The 22,365-nt window shown below is 36.0% G+C and overlaps 1 protein-coding gene across 1 annotated transcript in view; it reads left to right on the top strand.

Moving 5' to 3' along the window:
- ROBO2 (roundabout guidance receptor 2) overlaps positions 1-22,365 on the top strand; it is an 888,578-nt gene that overhangs the window by 789,852 nt on the left and 76,361 nt on the right. Inside the window, exons 9-14 of the mRNA XM_030448588.1 lie at positions 555-726; positions 7,359-7,564; positions 11,629-11,710; positions 12,426-12,591; positions 14,295-14,461; positions 18,471-18,592. Of these exons, the coding sequence (XP_030304448.1) occupies positions 555-726; positions 7,359-7,564; positions 11,629-11,710; positions 12,426-12,591; positions 14,295-14,461; positions 18,471-18,592 (915 nt within the window). The remainder of the gene's footprint in view (positions 1-554; positions 727-7,358; positions 7,565-11,628; positions 11,711-12,425; positions 12,592-14,294; positions 14,462-18,470; positions 18,593-22,365) is intronic.

Raw genomic sequence — 22,365 nt, 5'->3', positions numbered from 1 at the left:
TTCTCCTTTAAGATCTCATGTTCTGCCAGCTTTTTCTGCTTTATGACCCATTTGTATCTTCCTCTCAGCTTTCCTTCTGTGTAACGCTCTTGCTTTCCCCTTTGCCCAGAATGTAATCACAGCCAAACAATAGCACTATGCTCCCTCAAGTCTCCAGGATTCAATTCTTGCTGCTAGGTTTCTAATGCTTACTGTAGTACTATGTCCTTCTGGTTTAACAGCCAACTGAGTATATTATCACAATTAAGTTCAGAACAAAGATGAATGTCTCACAAATACAAATCACTCAATTGGGATTGTTGGAAAATTTCCTGTCACCTAGACCCACAGCTAGCAAGCACCACTGTGTGCTGTCAAAGAGCTGTTTCTAATTTAAACTGCAAGTTGCCCAAGGCAGGGAAAGCCAGCTCTCTGTGTTCATAAAACCATAACCACACTCACTTTTTCTTCTGTTTTATATATAGTACTTTTCAGGAATAATCATTGTCTCCCTAGCTGAGGGAAGACTGGTGCTTTTGTGTTCTGAATTGATGTGAGATGAATTGTCTTTGCAGAATCTACTCTTCCCAAACCAGCCTCTCCAACCCAACAGCAGGTATTCAGTGTCACCAACTGGAGACCTCACTATTACAAACATTCAGCGGTCTGATGCAGGCTACTACATTTGCCAAGCACTGACGGTTGCTGGAAGCATTTTAGCAAAGGCTCAGCTGGAGGTTACTGATGGTGAGTTAAAGACATTCCTGTTGTTCTTTTTTCTGTCAAAAGTATTTTAAAATTATTGTAATAAAGGCACATGAGATCACATAACTCATTAAAGTAAACAGACATGTTTCTGCAGAAGGAAAAATGAAAAAAGGGTCTCTGCAATTCTCTATGGTGTCACAAAGGCACTGAAGCCTAGGTTGCCTTTTGCTTGCTTTTTGGAGGTTCCATACTAATACATTCAAGGTACAAACCAGTTTAGTATAGTGTTGCTGAGGAAGCAAGTATCTTGATTCACTAGAGCTAAGATAGAACTGCAAAAAAATTTTGTGAAGAATGAACAGATTTTTAACTAAAGCAGTGAACTGTGTGCAGAAAAATCAGGCTCAATTCCAGTCTTCAGAATTATTTTAGGCAGCTAGTTTGGGGATGTGTCCTTAGCTCAATTGAATGAACACAGTTGCCTTGAACTAACTGGAGTAGTATTGATTTAGAACAGCAACAATGTGTAGCTCTTCATTCCCTGTGGTAATAAACCCCTGGGATAGTTCTTTACCTGAGCTGTGTTCTAAGGATTTCTCAGTATGGTTAGATTTGAAAAGAGACATGTAAATACATAGGTGAGGTTTCAGGAACGGAAAAGAAAATTACTACATGATCTATCTGGATGCTTTTCGTTTCAAAATTTTGGGTTTGAAAGCTTTCCTGCCTTGAAGTTTACCTTACTCCATCAACTAGCATGAATCCTTTTCATGTGTCAGGAATCCTGTTGATATCCATCTTCCTGCTCTCATGGATAGAAGGCAGTTTACATCCTTTAATGTTAGTCAAGGAAACAACAGAATTCCTCCTGTACTAAGAGACTGCTGAATTCCCCTGCATCATTATTCCTTATCGTAACTGACTCATTAAATATCTCCTGACAGACTTTGATGAATTTTTGCCATTAAAACTGTTGTTATATGCAGAGGTCTACTTTTACTGTTCCCTTAGAGACCTGCCTGCACCATGAAAGTTTGAAAAGATGTCTGATTCTGAATAATCTGGCTTTTCATAAGAGCATATTCATCACAAATGACAGTTAGAGAGGTTCAGGCTCATGTTACAGAGGTTTGAGCATTAATTTGATGCCTTTTCTTTGTTTTCCAAAAGCTGTCTAGATTTTTATGACAAGGGGAGATAATTTCTGCCTTATCCTTGCATCTTTACAAGCTCATTGCTTTTCTATAAAGTAGTTTCTGGAGACTAAAGTTTAACCTTCACTCTGCAGTCTTTAAATCCTTTCGTAGTCTTTGACAAAATGATGCATTTTCATTCAATTCAAATTTAAATGTAGATTAAAAGGTCATTTAAAATTAATGGAAAGGCAGTGTTTTTAAATATGTGTCCATAGTGCTGTTTGATTCAGTGCCATGCCTGTGATTGGAATAAATAGAACACACAAACATTGGCTAAGAGGACGCTGAGCTGTTAATGGTTGCACCTGCTGATGCTATTACAGATTTACTGCAATGGGGGCTGAGAGGATCAAATCAGGTTCAAGGATATTAGTGATGAGAAATTCTTCCTTTTGACAAAAAAGACCTGCAGTCCCTCTTTATCTTTTTCTTGTGTGGATGGAAAAAAAAATTATCCTGGTGACCTTTTTGGAATTTTGTTTAGTTTATTTCATGAGTCAAAAGACTTACCAAAAGGCTCACCAAGGTGTCCCTGCTAAAATGTAAATCCAACTGCAAGTAATTTTGGTTTGAGGCAGTGTGCATTCCACATTGCTAAAGAAAGCATTAGCTGGTGGCTCCGCTGCTCAAGGAATGCAAGGCCTGCATCTTCAGTTGCTTCCCAGAACCCACTGTCAGCATGATCATCGTGAAATAATTCAAGGTTGCTTTTTAGAAATACCATTTAACCAAAGGGTAGGTGAGGTCAGGAGAAAAGTGCCAGAACAATACCGAGGAACTGAGATTATATAAATAAATGTACCATTAGATCCCAGATATTCTTTTAATAGTTTTAAGTCAGGAAGTTAACCATAAATGTCTAAATAATCTGTTCTGGTTGATTCTGAGCACAAGTTATGGAAGCTAATGGTTTTTATCGTTAGGGAAATCTGATTTAATTGTTTTAAAAATATAATAAAATACAAGTTTTGCATGCTAGCTATATACTTAAGCACTAATGTTCTGGTTTTTGGCTGGTGATTTCAGTTTTACTTCATAGCCCAGAATTTTTCAGTTTGGTTAATGATTTAATAATAGTGGGGAGCCATCTTTTTCATTTTGAACGCATTTTTGTTTGATCCAGAGTAATTTAGATCCAATTGAAGTTCCAATACAGAATGAAAACATATGTCATGTGCAGAAAGACAAGTGCTTAATTATACCATATATAGCAGTGTTTCAGTTGTTATATTTTTTGCACTTACAAGTCTTTACTGGAAATATTTTTAACTCAAGTGTTCACAGGAGAAAAGATTAGTAGATGTGATGAAATGTGCTGAGTTGAGTGATAATTTTGCTGATTATGGACTGCTCTGAGAGCCTTTAGTGTATTTGAAATTCAAATCTTGTATTTTCTTGAAAGGCTATCACATAATCCACTGTCTAAAGCACATCTGGAAGAGCAAAATAATTTTTAAAATTGAGATCATCTCAGAAATTCTTTAAAACTCAAGAAGTGAATATGCAGCTTACAGTCTTGAAATGACAGCTCATGCAAATAAACCATCTTACTATGTCTATGCTCAAGATTAAACGAATAGTTTACAATATGTAATTTGTAATTTATTCCATAAATTTATCAATCATGCACAGAGTATTTTGGAGAAGATGCTTCTCTTAATCTAGTCATTATTTATATTTTTTAATAACAATTTCAACCACTGCATTCTCAGGCATAGGATCAGCCCCCAGTGCTAGTTTATCCAGCACTTCTGGTTTAGGATGGGTATTGGAATGGAGGAACAAGCTGAATCTCCCCAAGTTGTAGCCAACATGAGAATGAAAGGGGTTTTTAGGGTATTCAGTTCACTAAAAAGAAAACATTTCTGGCCTTGTGAATGAAAGTGAAAGGCTGGACCTAGTAGCATAATTCAGAACAGATGTCAAAAAAAAAAAAAAAAAAAAAAAAAAGATTGAGTTGGCAGCATAACTTAAAAGCTCCCTCTCCACTGATTTGAAGTACTCTTAAATCCTCTTTTAAACTATCGGTCTATTGAATATTCTGGAATATCTCTCTCTCAAATCCCCCTGGAAGAATTGAATATCACTCATGGTTTACTCATGTGCAAATCTGTCCACCATGATTCCTGTCTCTGATCTAATCTAATGTTTATTAAATGGTTTATAGCAGGTGTAGCAGTTTCAAACAGGAGAGTTTCAGACCAACTTCACAGCCTTGTGTGAAGCTCCCCCACAAACAATACAGGAGATGTGATGGCTGCTTTTCCATCTTTCTGGAGAGCACCCTGCCCCATCATGCTAGTGTTTGTCTTGTGCATTTCATAGCTTGTGTCTGATTTTCCCTATGAATTCACAAGGAAATCTTATGAATCTTTTGTCACTCTCTACAACTCCCTGAGAGGAGGATGTAGCCGGGTGGGGGTTGGTCTCTTTTCCCAGGCAACTCTCAGCAAGACAAGAGGGCATGGTCTCAAGTTGTGCCAGGGAAGGTTTAGGTTGGACATTAGGAAGAATTCTTTACAGAGAGGGTGATCAAACACTGGAATGGGCTGCCCCGGGAAGTAGTGGATTCTCCATCCCTGGAGGTTTTTAAGAGACTGGATGTGGCACTCAGTGCCATGGTCTGGTAACCGCAGCAATAGTGGAACAAGGGTTGGACTTGATGATCTCTGAGGTCCCTTCCAACCCAGCCAATTCTATGATTCTATGAAATGCTGATTTTTGAAAGTGATGAAGTAAAGACTTAATTATGTCAGTCTCTTATTTCAATTTCCTGTTGTCATCTGACCAAATTTCACATAACTTTAAACATGGTTTCAGTTGATCCAAATTGCATTTGTAGTGAATAAGTTGTTCATTAACAAATACTTGTTCTTTTCTAATACTCTACTCAAAATTTAAGCTGCGTTTTATCACAACAGGAATTTTTTTTTCCGTTACCAGAACATGTGAACATATGGTTGCTGACAAATAGTTTTAAAAAGCATTTTTAAAAATTGTTTTTAAAATTAACTTATTGTGCAGATGTATATTAGCCGTACAAACTATTTCTTTAGAATGGGTATAAAAGTTTCCTGGTAGTAGGAAACAACATAAAATTTAAATAAAATGTTAAAATGTTGTAAAGGAAACTAACAAACCCCTGAACTTTTTTGTGAATATTTTTTGTTATCCCTCTGTTCTTCAGAGCGCGTATCTTTTTAAACCTCTAAGTTCTGAATCCTTGTACAGGAGACCTCTGTGATAGGAATACAAGCATATAAATACGTTTTAGAGATGATTTACAAGTCATAGTTGTGAAGACAATACAGTCGTTCACAGATCAGTGGAAACCCTAAGTGTTCATTTAACCTTTAGCCTTAGTGTCATGGAAACCTGTAGTGGTCTTTCACCCATAACACCCTTGAAAATGAAGATTCCTTCTGGCCAGGAGCCTTTCAATTACACTATTGATCAGAGCTATTTAAGGGATTATGAGCTCCTCATTTGAGCTGTAAAAAAAATAATTACATGCCAAAGAACAATATCTGTAAAGCAGTAGGTTTTGAAAATACCTACATTGCTACACATATGAAAACCAATTAGATGCAGCAAATAACAGCAACAAAATAGTTAGCAACCTAAGTAATTATTTTTCCATAATTTTTAGCCACCTAGAAAACTAAGATTTACTGGTTTACATCCAACCTAAATGAAAACTTGCACAGCTAAGTTTTCACTTGAATATACTGGTGCTGCAAGTATGCTGGTAGTACACATGACCTGAAATAAATTTTTATTTCACCAAATGGCTGAGCTGTGTAGTCATAAGGAACCTTAATAAGATAAAAAAATTTGTATCAAGTTGAAAATGCATTACATTTTCTCTCGTCTTGTAATAGTGTTTCCTATCCTCTCTGCATTCAGTATGTGACATTTCAGTATTTCCAAAATAACTTTCACATTCTGGTGTTAGTAAATAATTTGGACTAGCTTTATATTTTCATTTTCAATTTCAATAAATGTGATGAACACACACAAAGGTGCTACTAATACTAATGATTCCATCCTTTGTGTATCTTGGTAACAAAAGAACATAGTACCTTTGCATTATTAAAATATCAGAAACAATTATTTCAGGTACAAAATGTACCACTAACATCTCCCTAATATTTTTATTTGTTAAATTATATAATGAAAATACTTTCTGTCTGTTGAGGGTTCCAGAGGTTTGCATATCAAACAGATCAAATACAACAGAAACTGTATTGCTTCACAATAATTAATTTCCACTTCTTTGTTAGAATCAGGTGTTGTGTATAGACTATAATGAACTGAATTCTCAGCTGGAATAAATGATTCAACTTCAATTGTCATCAGTGGAGGCAGGTCAACTTACTCTGGTTTAGGAGCTAATCCTGCCTGTTACAATATTTAATACCAATCATACCATTTTTCAGTTGTTCAAAGATTTAAAGCAGATAAATATCTGAAAAATAAATTCGTGGTTCTGTTATTCTGATTATATTCAGGAGTCATAGCCTTTTTTGGATTCAAATATTTTACATTCATTTTGTAAAAACACATTCTTCAGAAACAAAGAGTTATATATTTTGCTGCTTAACAGGTGGCTCAGACATTAGGTTTAACATTAGAATTATTTATAAAAACTGGCCTTTCAAGAAAACCAAACATGAGCTTTTTACCTCAACTTCAAGTTATCAAACTGGTGACAAAGTGAGGTTTAAATGCAGTCATTCACTCATTCACTGGTTATGAACTCCTTTAAGTAGTATTTCAGTCATGCAAATTGAAATTATTAGGGGGGAAAAACATTAAGAGAGTTCATGGCTTTAAAAGGTGATAAGATTATTTAATAATTAAATTGTTAAATGGCTTGATTGAGTTTGAATTTTTCTCCACTGGGAAAGAGTGGTACAGGCATTTTAATCACTCAGGCTATGATTTTGTATAATTGTTAGATGGTTTTTCTAATGAAAACTTGCATGTTATGCTTGAATGGGGAATGTTGTTGGTACCCATGCTAGAGTGGATGTCATGCTTCACCTTGAACGTCAACAGATTTTCTCTTTTAAAACTAAAGTCAAGTAAGCAATTAAGCACATTTTGATCTGACATTCAACACGTGCTTTGAATGCTTTCCTAAATTGGAAGAAATACCATTGGAGATGTACCTCAGTTCTTTTCTGGATCAAGGTCTTAATTTTCATCCTGTCTTAATCAAATGAGTCTTATGATCTTTGCTAACAGAGGCTTACATATCTAGGTGTTATCTCACAGTGATGAAATAAAATTCTTATAAGAACACTTTTCAAATATACCAGCTAATTGTCATCGTGTAGCTGTGGGTCTTCCAAAATGAATGTTTTTAGCCTTTTAGAAGCCAACTTAGACCAGGCTGCTAAAGTTGGAAAGGGTTAACTGCAGCAGAGCATTGTTAAAGCTGTGGATGCCAATGCCTGTGTCACTGTTTAGTCTTGACAGATAGGCCTCCACCCATCATCCTCCAGGGGCCAGTCAATCAGACACTGGCAGTGGATGGGACAGCTCTGCTGAAGTGCAAGGCAACGGGCGACCCCCTTCCCATCATCAGCTGGTTAAAAGAAGGATTCACTTTCCTGGGCAGAGATCCTCGAACATCCATACAGGATCAGGGGACACTTCAGATTAAAAGTCTGCGGGTGAGTAATGATAACAAAACAAGCCCTACAAGTGCCCATGGCTAGTCTTGAGATGTTGGAGTATGTCTCAAGCAGTTCTGGTGCCTTCTGTCTGTTATCTTCAAAATTAACTTGTCTGGTTTACTACGAAGTTCTCACCAAATCCACATTCTAGTTCATCCTTTGAAATAGATATAGGGAAGGGAAAAAAAACCCAAACAAAAAGAAAAAAAAAACCAAGCCAAATTGCTATCAGATATTTCTACTAGAATTCCTTGAAATTCTAATAGAAATAGAATTCCCTGAAAATAGAATTTTTATTTAAAATATTATGCATGCTGCAATAAAACACATGAGTTGTGGGGATAGATGCACATGTAAAAAGGACAAACCCTCCTTATTTTTTCTGTCTTGCCATGAAGCCATTGGCCTGTTGTCTCTGTTAAAATTTAGAGCAGTTTATTTTCAATGCCTGATCATCGTTTTCCAGGGACCTATTGTGCTAGGAAGTGATACTGGAGTTCATCAGTGTTTGGCCAAGCACTTTCTCCACTAGTAAGCCTTGGCAGTCTCCTACTATCTGATTTATTCCAGTGTTGTGCTTGCTGGAGATGTTCCATAAAGCTGCAGATGGGAGAAGACAACAAATACTGTAACATACATGCAGTCATATGCAGAGGGATTTCTATCAAAAACAAATGCCAATCACAATATTTACATTTAGATGCGTGTGATAATACAATACCTTAAAAGTACTTAGAAATCTTATGGTATTCCAAATAATATAATGTCAGAATTTGTTGGGAAAGATTGCATTACTAAGTTTTGTTTTGTCTTTTATTTTTGTCCCTATTCAATGATAAAAATACATGGCTGTTTTTGTATATGTGGACTAGCATATATACAGACAAGCAGGAAGGTAAATGTAATTATTTGTCAAGAGCTTTCAGAGCTTTTTCAATAATTTCAGAAATTATTTCATTTCATTGGCAGTGATTTCTACATTTATCTTTGCCATCCAAAAAAATGTCAATAAACACAGCTACCAAGGACAAGAGATAAACTGCAGTTTTGTTTTCTGATATCATCGCATCAGTGATTGTAGATGAATTGTTAACTTCCTTGGAACAAAATGGAATTTATTAAAAAATTTATGCTAGCTTTCCTTGAGTAAACAATTTATCCTTCCTGCCTGGGCTGAAGGCAGGTTTAGGCCATGAAGGTTAATGCATTTTTCCTGTAGAGCTGGATTAAAGAGTGCGCTTGAATAGTCAAGATTCCCCAGTAGTGTTAGAAGGCAGCAATTAAAGTTGGAAGCTTAGTGATTTCAAACAAACTTTCCGGCATCAATGATGGGCTTCCGTGGAGTGTCCATGAGGCAGAAGCTCCTGGGATACCTGTCTGCATGCAGCTATGCAAACAATGAAATTGGTTCTGAATCGTGCCAGCGCATTAATCTTGCTGTTAAAAGCACCAGGTTTGTAAATGGAAGGAAAGAAAAAAATTGCTTGCAAGAGGAGAAGAAAACAGTATTAGTAGTGAGTGTGGTTTTGAAAGATGTGGAGCTTTTATTGATCCTTAAGTGGCTCATTCACTAGTAACCAATTTTCCTTAAAGGCCGAGGAAGACATTTTTTATAAGCCCATTGATTGCAGTAATGTGCACTGTTTGCCTCAGATTTAAGAACAAAAAACACACACGGCCATAAAAAACAGATTTCTCCTGTACCTTGCAATTTTTATGGATTAAATGTTGTTTTAATTCTGAAATGTTTAAGTTTTCTCTCAAATCCATGAGCAAGGACTAGCAACACTTCCTAAGCAAAAAATGGCCACAATATGTGTCCAAGTTATGCTTACATACTCAAGTTCAAACAAATTAATATTTATCACCCACATGTCTTCAGCCTTCTGCATCATAAATAAGAATCGTAAAAGATTTCAAGGATGTTAATTGCCAGCCCAGTGTTAAACCGTTACAGATGGGTAAAATAAGCCACTACTATTTAAGCCTTTGAGAACATCTTCTGCTATGTAACTTCCTGTGTGTAAATCAAATTGTTCAGAAGTCTGAAGTAGCCACAGTTAACCATGGGGTATAGTCATAAACATAAACCTGGAGATTTCCTGATGAACCAGTCTTCCCAGTTGCTCTGAGGAGGAAAACTAAAAAAGCATGTACGTCACTCACTCAGTAACCTTTCAGACAGGTCACCTCTGACAGAAAAATCTCTTTTACTCCACAGAGAAGTGTACCACATCAGATTCAGACACCTTCATTAACTTATGAAGCAAACTGTTTATTTTACTGACTAGCAAAGATTTTCCATTCACCTCCCCTGTTGTTTTTTCCATAGTACAAAAGAAATACAAGTAACTGAATTATTGATACACTATGTCTGTATCTAATCCATCCAAAGTCTGGAAGTTAGATAATTCACCATAACTTGCAAGAGTCAGTGTATCTCCAGCTCACTTTATAGTTGAGTTTGCCTTCTGCAAGTTACTCTGTTGTGGATACCACATACTTCATTGAGTATGCCATACACCATCTGTCACGGTAGTACACAAATGAAGCTGAGAACCATAGCCTTGAGAAATATTCTCCATTATCACATAATGAAGAATTATATATTTAATAACAGCTCGGAAGAAGCAGAATAAACCACTGCTTTAGAAAGCAATAAGGCACTCTCCTCTGGAACATCTGTCTCCTTTCAAGAGTCTTTCTCATTTCATTAGCAATACCTCTATATTTTGTGTCTCTGAGGCATTGTCAGAGGGGTTTAATTGTTTCTTGTATTTCACAGCAAAAGAATCTCCTAAAATGCAAGTCATGCGCATTCAAGCTACTGAACTGCAATTAATCAGTTGCTTCCTGCCCCTAAGAACAGTGCACTGCAGTCTCAGCATATGTGAAGAAAATACCAATGAAATTCAAACTTGAGAAAGTTAAATGAGTATCAGTAAAATTATGTATCAACAAGTAATCTAAAGAGCATTTCACTTATTTGTCTTGACATCCTTCTTGAAGAGTTATGTATAAGCACTTTTGCTCTACTGCCTGTCTGCATTTAGCAGAACACCCATTTACAGTTCCTTAAAGTCCAGTAAAGCTTCTTGGATCTACTCCTATTTCCATTAATTCGTCTGGTGTTGAATATAATTCTTCTCTCTTATCACTAGAGTCAGCACTCTCCCTCTTCTACTTCTGTCTCCAGATTACCAAAGTTTATATATAGTGGTATATGTATATGTTGTGCTTTGTAAAGTTGCTGTTTTCTGCCTGTCTTTGTAGTATTCACTTGTTTCCTTCTCAGAAATCATTATTTTAAATTTAAGTAAGGAGTAGCAAAACACTTCACAAATTTTCTAGTAGAACAATTTATACAGCAATAGATTAATACTGACAGTATAATTCAAAATAGTTTCTACAAGTAAATTTGAACTATATGAACGGACAAGGGAATCACAACAGGCTTATGCAAATACATTATTTTTTGCTACCACAGTGCCTTGCAAGCCTGAAACAATATACCATATGAAACAGAAGTGTGTAAGATCTGATTAAATTTTGCCATTCAAAAATGGCTTGGAAGACAGTCTGTGTAAAAAGAACAATTGTTAAGCCTCAGCAACAGTATTTGTATGTATATGCCTGTATAGAGAATCTTCCATCTGTCATCGGAGTCTTAAGTGTATCATGGGACAATGGATGGAGAGGTTTTATTCTCAAAGACATTAATTGTTATATTACCTGATTTCACCCACATTTTTCATAACCAGTGTAAAGACTGACACTGTCTAAAACATCTGTTCTGTTGAACTTACATACTATACTGGTACCATTAACGATATGAAAATTAGAATTAGAAAAGTATTAGAAGCGAGTAATCTTATTATAGTTCTCTAAAAGTAAGCCACCATTAAATGATTATTTGAAAATGTCTGCTGCCTTCTCGTCTGGTGTAAAATGTAGGCTAAGTCCTTCTTACCAAAAAAACATTTAGAAAAAAAAAAGGAGTAAAGTCTGTCAGCTGATTCCAGAAGGTTGTTTAAACTATACTTAACTCTTTTCATGTCTAGCTTTCTGATACTGGGACTTACACTTGCGTTGCTACAAGTTCCAGTGGGGAGACATCTTGGAGTGCTGTACTGGAGGTGACAGGTAAGAGGTGTCCAAGGGCTGGTTTTAAGTTGGCACAAAAATTGTGCATTATACTACAGCCTGAGTCAAATAAGTTATTCTAGAACTTACAGGACTGAGATGGAGAAGTTTTAGCTGCTAAGGCTGGGTGCTTTCACACATCTTGCATTTCTTTGCTATCATCTTTAAACGCCCATTGATATTGCAGCATATCAATTACATTGTGCATTGCAACAATTTGTATTTGTCTCCAGTGACAGTAGTATCCAGTAACTCTTCCAAAGAGGAGGATTTGTGGGTTTGTCTAGTAATTTGCTTGGGCAAGAAAACTATTGTGCCTACACATAGTCCTATGAAAGTCCAGTGCATTCTGAAATTCATCCACACATAGGAGCTTTAGTAACTGAGGTTTTAATATTTTATGTAAATTTTGGCAAAGCTTGTTTTTTTCGTTATTCTTTCATTTCTTTTTTTTTTTTTTTTTTTTTATATTTATACATAACCTTTTGAGTTTTGTGGGTTGCTTTCCTTTCAGTATGTGCCTAAAGAATGATAGCTCTCAATCAAAAGAAGTATACATTGAAATAAAACTGTTGACTTAGTTCTTCATAGATTAAGAACATTGGTCATGCTGATTTTGTGAATGCTTGTCATGCTTTTCCTTTTAATCTTCTACTTTGATCAAATCTACAAATTCAAGGATGAAAAGTAATCTGTTTGTATTTGCCCCTTACAGAATCTGGTGGAGCAACAGTCAGTAAAAATTACGATGTAAATGACCTCCCTGGGCCACCATCCAAACCTCAGGTCACTGATGTTACTAAGAACAGTGTCACCCTGTCCTGGCAACCAGGGACCCCCGGAAGCCTCCCTGCTAGTGCATATATCATTGAGGCTTTTAGGTATGTGAAATATTCCACTTTTAATCTTCCTTTCTAATTTTGCTTAAATGCAGGTACCAGCTGCTCTCCTGGTATTGTGGTGGGTTTTTTGGATTCTGCACATCTCATTAGAAGTTCATTAAAAGACTAGACTCCTATGGCAGACATTGATTCTTATTTTTTTAATTGATTTTTTTTTCTTTTTTCAATTAATCACTTTGTTCCAAGTGATCAATTAGAGGAGCAGGTCAACAAGAATATAACAGGACAATGAAGTCATTATTTGTTACTTGTCCCTTAGCACTGATGACCAATGAGTGTCCTGTGGGAACGCTCCAGGTCAAAACATTTGGGCCAGTGTTATCTTGACTATCTTAGCACAAGTAATCTGAAATTAAATGGATAAACCTGAAACCTCTCTATATATCTTAATCCCTTTTCTTGTTAAAGCAGCACCTGATTTTTACTGTTTTAGATAGATTAACATTTTAACTTAAAAGTCTAATGTTGATAATTTGGGATTTCATTCTGCAGCCTGAGGTTGAAGAGAATCCAGCTGCTCCTTTCCACACAGAAGCGCTTAAAATGGAGTAGGAAAGAACTCCTGGGCCCTGTTTCAGCAAGTTTCTTTAAGCATGGGCCATGCCTCTGACATGTGTCAGTAGTACACACTTCCACTTAAAACTGTGCACGTTCTTAAATGCTTTCCTTAATCAAGATGTGCAATAAATGAAAAATACTTTAGTTCATATTTTACTTAAAATTCGTGCAAGAATTTATCAAAATCATATGCATGCATATTTAAGAAGTTATAGTGATAATGCTTCATCTTACTTTGTTAGTTAGAAGATTAATGTATGTGCAAACTATTGGTTTTGTTCTGGAACTTGTACCATCCATTACACATTACATGAATTAAAGAACTGAAACAACATGAAATGCATAGCTTTCAATTTTATTTTTCATTTTAATATATCTTTTTTTATTCTATATAACAAAACACCATAAAATAATAGTTTCTTTTCAAAATTTTGTGATATTGCACCCTAAATAAGCTTTAATGGCATCCCATCAATAACTTCAACCAAAACTAGGCGTTTTCATTAAAAGCTGTTTTACAAGCATACGTCAAATCTCCTCATACAGCGGATTCTAATTTAATTATAATAATGTCCAGTGGAAAATGCAGTTACAGAGAAAATATTCCTGTACTTTTTTTCATTTACAAGCATGTTTGCAGATTTTTCTTTGCTAATTTTGAGAACTAATTTAGTTTAAGGAAGATACTTTTCTTCCAATGAACAGTTAATTGAAATAATTTATACAGCATTATGGAATTATTTTTTTTTAGCAGTATAGAAATGTATTCTTTAGCAGTATAGAAAAATAATTCCTTTAGCAGTATTTTGTTTTCCTAAGGTTTACATTCAAGAGCAGCCTGTTTATCATTCAATTTTACTTCACAGCTCTCCACACTTTCATTTTGCGGGTATTTATTTTGGGGAAATAACAAAAGCTTTTTGCTTCTGTTGAAAGGAGAAATACATCTGATAGCTGTGAGTTTTTTTTCATACCATATTGAGTCAGCTGGAACAACTTTACCCTGTTTTTAATATTTCTTCTGTACTTAGACTTAATCTGAGGTTACAAAAGTCGGTCTACTTTAAATACTTTATTTTTCTCTTGTGTTAGTCTATAAAGCCTCAATCCTCCTCTCGTTGCAGTCAATCTGTGAGCAATAGTTGGCAAACAGTGGCAAACCACGTGAAGACCACTCTCTACACTGTGAGAGGACTGCGTCCCAACACAATCTACCTGTTTATGGTGAGAGCTATCAATTCCCAAGGTCTGAGTGATCCCAGCCCTATGTCAGATCCTGTCCGAACACAAGGTAACAGTAATTATGAACACCTATCTAACTGAGCTAAAATAGAAAGAAGGAACTAAGAGTTGACCAGTAGGTCAGTCTGGCTGTTTGACTGTAGCTCTCTGGCTTGAAAGAAAAATTATTTGAGATTAGCCAATAAAGATAAAAAATAGTCCAATGTTTGTTCTATCAATTTGAAGCTTAGAAGACCTCTCTAAGTCAGCTCTCTAAGTCTTGGTACATTTGTAAACCTTTTGGGTTGAAGTTCACTTAGAGCTGGTGGGCTCCTTAATGCCTGGTGTCTGTTGACAGTGATGTGAGTTACCCAAGCTTTTCTGGAAAGTGCTCTGAATACCATGCTCCCCTCAGTATCTTTTCCTTCCTTCATTCCTTCTTCTCCATTACTAGATTCTGGTTACCTGACATTAATCCACTGCCTAAACCAAGAGAAAAGGAGTGAAATCTCTCATTTATAGGGTGGTGATATAATTGATAGCTGTGATGCTCCATTGCTACTGAATTGACTGTTGAATTCTGGTCCCACTAGATCAAGTTCTAGCAGTGTTGAACTAAAGTAAATAGTTCAAAGTAAATAGCTTCTCTCACAGTTCATTTAGAATCAGATCCACTGTCTCTGTTTATGGAAGTTGTAAAAGTGTTTGTCAAGAGTGCATCCTGTGTCAGCCTCTAGCATATGTCAGTGGTTTGGGTCCTTTGCTGGTCCTCTCCTGGAAGAGAGAAAGGAGTAGGGTGATATTTCTTTATCACATCATCATCACACCCAGGCTCTCTCATCCCAGTCTATGCCTGAATATATCTGCCCTTAATAATTATCCCCTCAAAATGCTACTCAGTGCTGTAAGAGGAGAAACAAAGCTGCTTTCTGAAAAGCTGAAGGAGTGGAGTAGGGATTTCATGGCATGACAATCTACAGAGAATCACAAGTTTCCTTCTCTTTCTCACTCTCCCATTATTATAGGGTGACTCGTGCTGTTCATTGCACCAGCCTTTTTGTCTGCATAACTTATCACCTAGTTAAAAAAAACAACTTTGTTTGTCATTTGAGTGTCAAGTATAGACCTTTTATCTGACATACTGACAAGCAATTTGATTTCAGTACAAACATGTCTTTTAATTAGCTACAGCATGTGTTGCAGATTCCATTTCCAGAGCTGTTTAGCAGTCAAGCACACTGAGACATGTACAGGATTTATAGCTTCTTTGCAAGCCTGCAGTTTAATAGAATTAAATCATAAAATCAATTGAAAATTAACATAATGTTTTGATGTGATTTCTAATTATGCCTGAATTCAATTCAGGCTCACAGAAGAAGCTGACACACAGTAGAAAAACCTATTCACAGTGGTCATGAAGGAAGAAAAAAAATCAGCTATAATAGTTCTATAGAATATTAATTTTCAACAGGTGTCTGTGGTAACTTTTAATAGCTCAGCATTTAATTTCCTGGTACAGCAAATACAAGTAGTAGGGAGTAGGGTACTTATGCATATTTTTTCCAGTGGACTATAAGTAGACTATCAGGCACTTCCAAAAGGTTTATCCTCTATTATTTATATCAAATATGAACAGAGAAATCAGTAATTAGAAAACACTTGGTTTGGATTATTAACAGACCACACCATGTATTGAAAAACCTTTTAAAGAAACTGTGTATAATCCTATCACTGGAATTGAAATTGCTATCAACTAATAGTATGTTCAGTGAAAGCCATTAAAAAGAGAGGTTAGAGAAAATTTATAACCAATTTAATTTTAGAGACCTCTTAACTGTGATCAGAATATAGCTTCTTCAGCCAGTTTTTCTTGAGTCATAATTTTATTCCAGTATTTGACAATATCCTTATCAACCTTTTCTCCACCAGGAGTCTCCTAGTAATGTGAAAATGACATTACAAGACATTACCCTGTGAGCCTCACATATGCATATGTTTCCAAGTGTATGTACCAGAAAACAGGATGCCACATGTACATTTTGATACTAATTTCTTACTGTTATTAACCCATATTATTCCTTTACTTCTGGACACATGTCCCATTAAAATGATGAAATGCAGTTCAAACAGACACACGGTGTAGAACTGCATTTTCTCCTGAGGGAATACGTGTGCTTTGTTAGCTGAATACCACAGGATAACTTAACCAAAAATGTAGCTGTAGGTATTTTGTACCAAGGACCATAGCTTTTTGTGGATAGCAGAATAAATTGTCAACCTGTAAACCAATCTTGAGTTGCTGTCTTACAGATCTATTTTGTTAAAACTCGGTTTCCTGGTCACTTTGAGTAGTAATAATTTGCTAGACAAGCTCCTTCACTGGCATTCGTATTTGGAATATATTCCCTTTGGAGATCCATGGATACACTTTCATTTGAGTATCAGTGGAAGTCTGTGGCAATATGTTTATGGGTGGCTCAGAACCCATAACAATCCAGAATTATGGAGCTGAAATATCAAAGATCAAACCGACTTTCTCTCAAAATCTGGAGGAATGTGATTAAAACTCACTTGTTATATTTAAATATCTCATTTTGAAGAGCAGCATTATTTTTCTTAATAATATTGAGATTATAAAAATAAATAGCCTGCTGCATATTCCTGTATCTAAGACCATCAGAGATACATATAATCTTTGTGTTTATTTTCTTTACAAGGACATGGTATTGATCCAAAAAGAGGGATAATACCTTTGCTTAGTGAATTCCATGGGAAAACCAAGCAGAATTCACAGGTGCTTAGACAAACATGACCATAGATTATCAGGCCTTCTTGAATATAATCTGTGCTTGTGTTCCAAATCCCCCCTTCTGTAAAAATTGCAAGCAAAGTCCAGCAGAAATAATCTATTTATGGATTTTGAACAGGCATTATGCAGTCCTCATAGACAGTTGACACAGTAAGGGCATCTGTAAGGGTTGACCAAGAATAAGGTGGTAAAATCCTTGAAGGATCCATTGAAGGGATCCAGGCGGACACTGGCTCCTAGAAAATACCTTTATGTCCATCTCAGTTGGAGGGAAGAGACTTGCTAAGGTGATATATTAGCTACGTGATAGCTGTGGCCCAACATTCTTCTTTTGGCACAATGTAACAGAAAATGATGATTTCCAGGCACTTTCACCAAAAAGACACATTGCATATCTCCTTCTTCCTTTTCTGACACCTATATTGTATTTTCAGGTCCTATTTAGCAAATGTAATAGAGCTTCATTCAGTTTAACATCATGGCATAACCCAAATTCAGTCCCTAAGGACTAGGTACTAGGGCCACAGGTGATGCTAGAGTTTTCCAGTTTTCCATAGATTCACAGTAAGTGATCCAATTCATTCAGATTTAAACTAGGAGAAATACTTGCCCCCTGCACCTTATGTAATCTTAAAGATAAATTTTTCATGGTTTTGTTGGCCTTTTATTAGATCAGCATCACTATGGCTTAATAAATTAATTCTTTTTTTCATATTTGCAATAGATTTCATTATCTGTATCTCTAAAGGAAAAATTTGCTCTGCAGAGTAAAATGGTATTTTTAGTGTTTGGTTTCTTGTGTGTATGGTGTGTGGGAAGTGTAAGCTCAGTGAAAGTTGGAAACACATATTGACAATGTTGTGGATGCTCAAAGAAAACAAAAAGGACCTCTTCATTGTCTTCAATTATACTAACCAATTTGGTTTCAAACATCTGAGGAACATAATTATAATCCGAGTATTTTGAAACTGGTGAATATTGCATCTCTCAGCACTTAAGAAATCTGAGAAAAGTTAGCCATCAAGTCTGAATACTCATTTAAACCTTGTTATGTTTCATTATTTCCTAAGCAGCTTAAGGGGAATGATTTGTTTGCATTACTTGGTGTGCTTTGGAGTTCATTTTTAAACCTTAGTACTGTACTGTTTTAAAAAAGTTACTACTAAGGGTGTTTAAATGAGGTCATTAAGCTAGTCAGGATTTCTCACTGATTCCATATATACCTCTTCTCATTAAAATAATACTGTCTTGTGTGTGCCTGGCCTGGCAGATATCAGCCCACCAGCACAAGGTGTGGATCACAGGCAAGTGCAGAAAGAACTGGGAGACGTCATTGTACGGCTGCATAATCCTGTTGTGTTGACACCCACAACAGTTCAAGTCACCTGGACGGTAAGAATTCTGTTATTATTACCTTAATATAACTGTAATTTTGCCTATTTATTCTTGCATTTTTTCACTATCCTGAAAAGCTCCAGTCTTGACTCCAAACATAATACAGATGTATATGTGGAAATGAAGTGGTCTTTTTTTATTTTCTCTTTCAAGTCAGGCAGGTTCAAAGTCTTCAGTGTTCAGCTCAAAGCAAGATAGCTCTTTGGCAAGAAATATATTATAAAAACAAATATGCTTAACATCATAATCTGAAGGATAATTGTTCTGTGGACTCCTTGCTGTACATGTCAAAAAGTAATCAAAATTAAATATCAACATGAAATTGCTGCAATGAAAAAGTACTTTCTACTTCAAGGCATAGGGACCTCTCACAATACCCTATTGTGAGTGACTCTAATTTGGTGACCCTGAAATGCAAATATAGCTTTGCTATAGGACACTTGCAGTGAAGCTAGAAGCATGTGGTGCTGATACCTGATCCACTGTTTAGCATCTTGTTTTCTAGCATAATCCCTACCTGCACTCAGTGGATATCCATTATAGAAGACAAGGTTCTTATTTGCAATACTTAAGAACTTTCTCTTTGAAGGATCAAACTACTGGGTAGAAGTTCTGTTATAGTATTTGGCTTTCAAAGTGCTCTTTCCCTTCCTGAGACTTGAAGGAAAGAATTTGTAACTGTAGAAGGGGAGTTCCTAGGATGCTTCACACCAGAATAGAATGCTTTGCTCTTGGGGCATCTGGATTGGAAGGAGAGTCATGGGGAAAAGTGTGGTACAAATAGTACTGCACTGTGCATCACTGAAATTACTGTGTTGTATAGGATGAATTCTGGTAAAGGGGTATTCACAAAACTCACATTTTTTTCTTTTACATGTAATATTGCTAAAAAGTTAATGTGTAGAGGTAATTATGCACCAGGAGATAAGAAATGTAGTGATAGACTGTGCATTATAGGGATTACTGTTGGTTTTGCCCAATTTACCTATATTTATGGGGACTTACGAGCCATCTTTGTTTTGAGATATTTCCGTGGTTGGAGGGCAGATTAGCATAAATAGAGAAACCCACACATTTTTCTTACTTGAAAGATTATTTAGAAAATGTATCATTGCATTTGGCCATTGATGATGTCAGCAGTTGGCTTCCTTTTCTAAAAATACTGCTTGTTTCAGCTACATAACTCCAAGACAGGCTGAATCTCAGGCCTCTCTGAGGCACATTTCCAGCAAGCCCTTTTGACCAAGCAGATGGCTCAGTAGTTTAAAAACTTTGGATGTTAGTGGCCAGTAATTTTAAACATTGAACATGTTTGTGTAAGTAAGTCGTTTATTGGTTGTGACAGCTATCAGAAACGCAGTTTTGTAAGCTTGCCCTTGCTTTAGCACATACTTCAAAAGGAAACCTCAGTATGACCATGATTCAAATAAACTTGTGTATATAGATGTGTGTATGTGTATATGTGCATATAAATATAAATAGTCTCTCAGTGCCTTTACTGAGCAAGTAGTGAATGAAAAAATATGGTAGGATAAAGGTAAATTGCTAGGGATGGCATGGATATAATCCCTCAAAGCAGTGACCCTATGCCACTTGATAAGCATACAGACCTCTGTAGAGACATTTCAGAATTGCCCAAAGGAAGAAAGACACAAAAAAGATCTCTGGAACAGCTAATTAGAAGCTTTCCAGCAACCAGAACAAAACCAATTAACCATAGTCTCAGGGAAAAAATCCACTTGATCCAGAGACTAAAGTCCACACTATTAATAAAAAATGGTTAGATAGTGCAGTTATCATACAGAAGGACAGAAGTGCTGTGAGAGTCAGAAGACTCTTCATGTCAGCTTTCTGAAATCCAAAGAGTGAATGTCAAGGTATGCCCTTGTTACTGAGTTGTTGGCATCCTGACTTTCAGGAAATTAACACCAATTTCTCCCTTCTTTCTGAGATTGTTGTGGGTTTGTTTTTTCCTTTTTTTTTTTTTTTAATTTAAGCTTAAAATTTCAGAAACACTGCAGCGTTGCAATTTATATACATATATACACATGCTTTGTCTGTTTTGAAAGAAGGTCTTACTTTAAAGTAATTATAAAAAAAAAAAAGAAGAGGTATGGCACAAGTTAGGCTCTCTCTGTCACTTAAATTCATCCCTCTTGTGCATAAGTATTAAAGAATAGCTGCAATTATCTGGTCAGATACAGGATTTGTTCTTCCTGGAGCTATTCAGTGTTTCTTTTTATCTTCTTTATTCACTGTGTGGTGCCAGGTCTTATTAATTCATACCATTGAAACCTTGCATTGAGTAAAAAATTATTAGTTTGTCTCACATGCTTGCTTATCTGTCACACTCTCAACCATAACATTTGGGTGCTTCACAAACATTACTAAATTTAACATCACAATGAAAAAGATGTGTCATTATCCTGACTTTACACATAGAGGGTTGAGATACAGAGATAGTTACTGCTGATGGGACTTACGGAATCAGATATGCCCAATGTTATCAAAAGGCTAATTTTAAACCTTGGGCTTTATTTACTTTTACTTTTATCAAAGCATTTTGCATTGCAGCAGCACATTTTGTACTCTAAGCAATTTTTTTAGCTGACCTCAACTGTAGTTCAGCACTTCTTGCTTCACTGTGTATTAAACAGATAGTTTTATTAATGGCCAAATATGAAAAGTTTCCTAGTGCTTCAAAGGAGCCCTGTGACACATACAGGAATAAAAATCAGTTCTTTTATGTGACAAAATAACTGTTACCTTGAAATCCTCACTGTCTTGTCGGATACTACCAAGAAGAAGGATAATTTCTTTCCCTATGTCTTTTAATTTGACATTAATTTTAAATTAATGTACTTCACTGGAAGCTTCAGAAGTCAAGTCCTTTAGACCATCTTTCACTGTATCGTCATTCTTTGTCTTGTTCCTGTATTAGGATATTTTGGGGTAGAAATTAACATATGAAAGAGCATATTCCAATATATCTTCAGGGTACAGATTTGCCTGAAAGGAGCATTTATTTGCTGTTTCTTGCCATCTTTGTATCAACTTAACAGCCTAACTGAATGATCCCATAGCCGTTGAACCTGTCTTGTGTTCCGCTGGGGTATGTGTGGATTTGAAAGTGCAAGGAAAGTGAGGTTCCTGTTCTGCAGAAATGGAGAGCTTTCCTCAGCTTTGTAGGCTATGTATTCACTGTAAAAGAGTGTGATGTGGAGGATGCAGGACAACTTATGCATGTAGGTCAGCTTCAAACATTAGGTCTGTGCTGAGTAGAACCTACCCATAAGCTGCTTTTCTTCTGCTTTCTAAAGGTACATCTGCATTGTCTGTCAGCTTTTTTTTTTTTTTTTGAGGGAGAAAGTATATCTTTAGATCAGAGACTGCTGCAGCTCTTTTGAGTGGATGTCACTGCTGCACATACAGCCTCAAAAGTAGCTGAGAGCATCAGCAGGCGACTAGAAATATTCTCTGACCCAGTATTGCAGAGCATTCCTATGATCTCTGCAAGGAAATGGCAACCATTTATGAAAAAATAAAGAAAAAAAAAGAGAGAATATCTAGAAAGTATTATATTTATTATATATATTATTATATTTATTATAATTATTAAATTTTTCCATCAAATCATGGCATGTGTTTCTGCAGCTCTGACTGTGTGTGAACCTATGGAGTTGTTTGATGCTTAGCACAGCTGAATGCAGTTATTTAATCCTAAGTATATTTTTAGTGGCTTCCTATTGGCATGACACCTAATTACCACA

The sequence above is a fragment of the Calypte anna genome, chromosome 1 (assembly GCF_003957555.1).
Source record: "Calypte anna isolate BGI_N300 chromosome 1, bCalAnn1_v1.p, whole genome shotgun sequence".
NCBI lineage: Eukaryota > Metazoa > Chordata > Aves > Apodiformes > Trochilidae > Calypte > Calypte anna.
The sequence above is the reverse complement of the archived record's forward strand: the minus strand, read 5'-3'. Positions and strand labels throughout refer to the sequence as shown.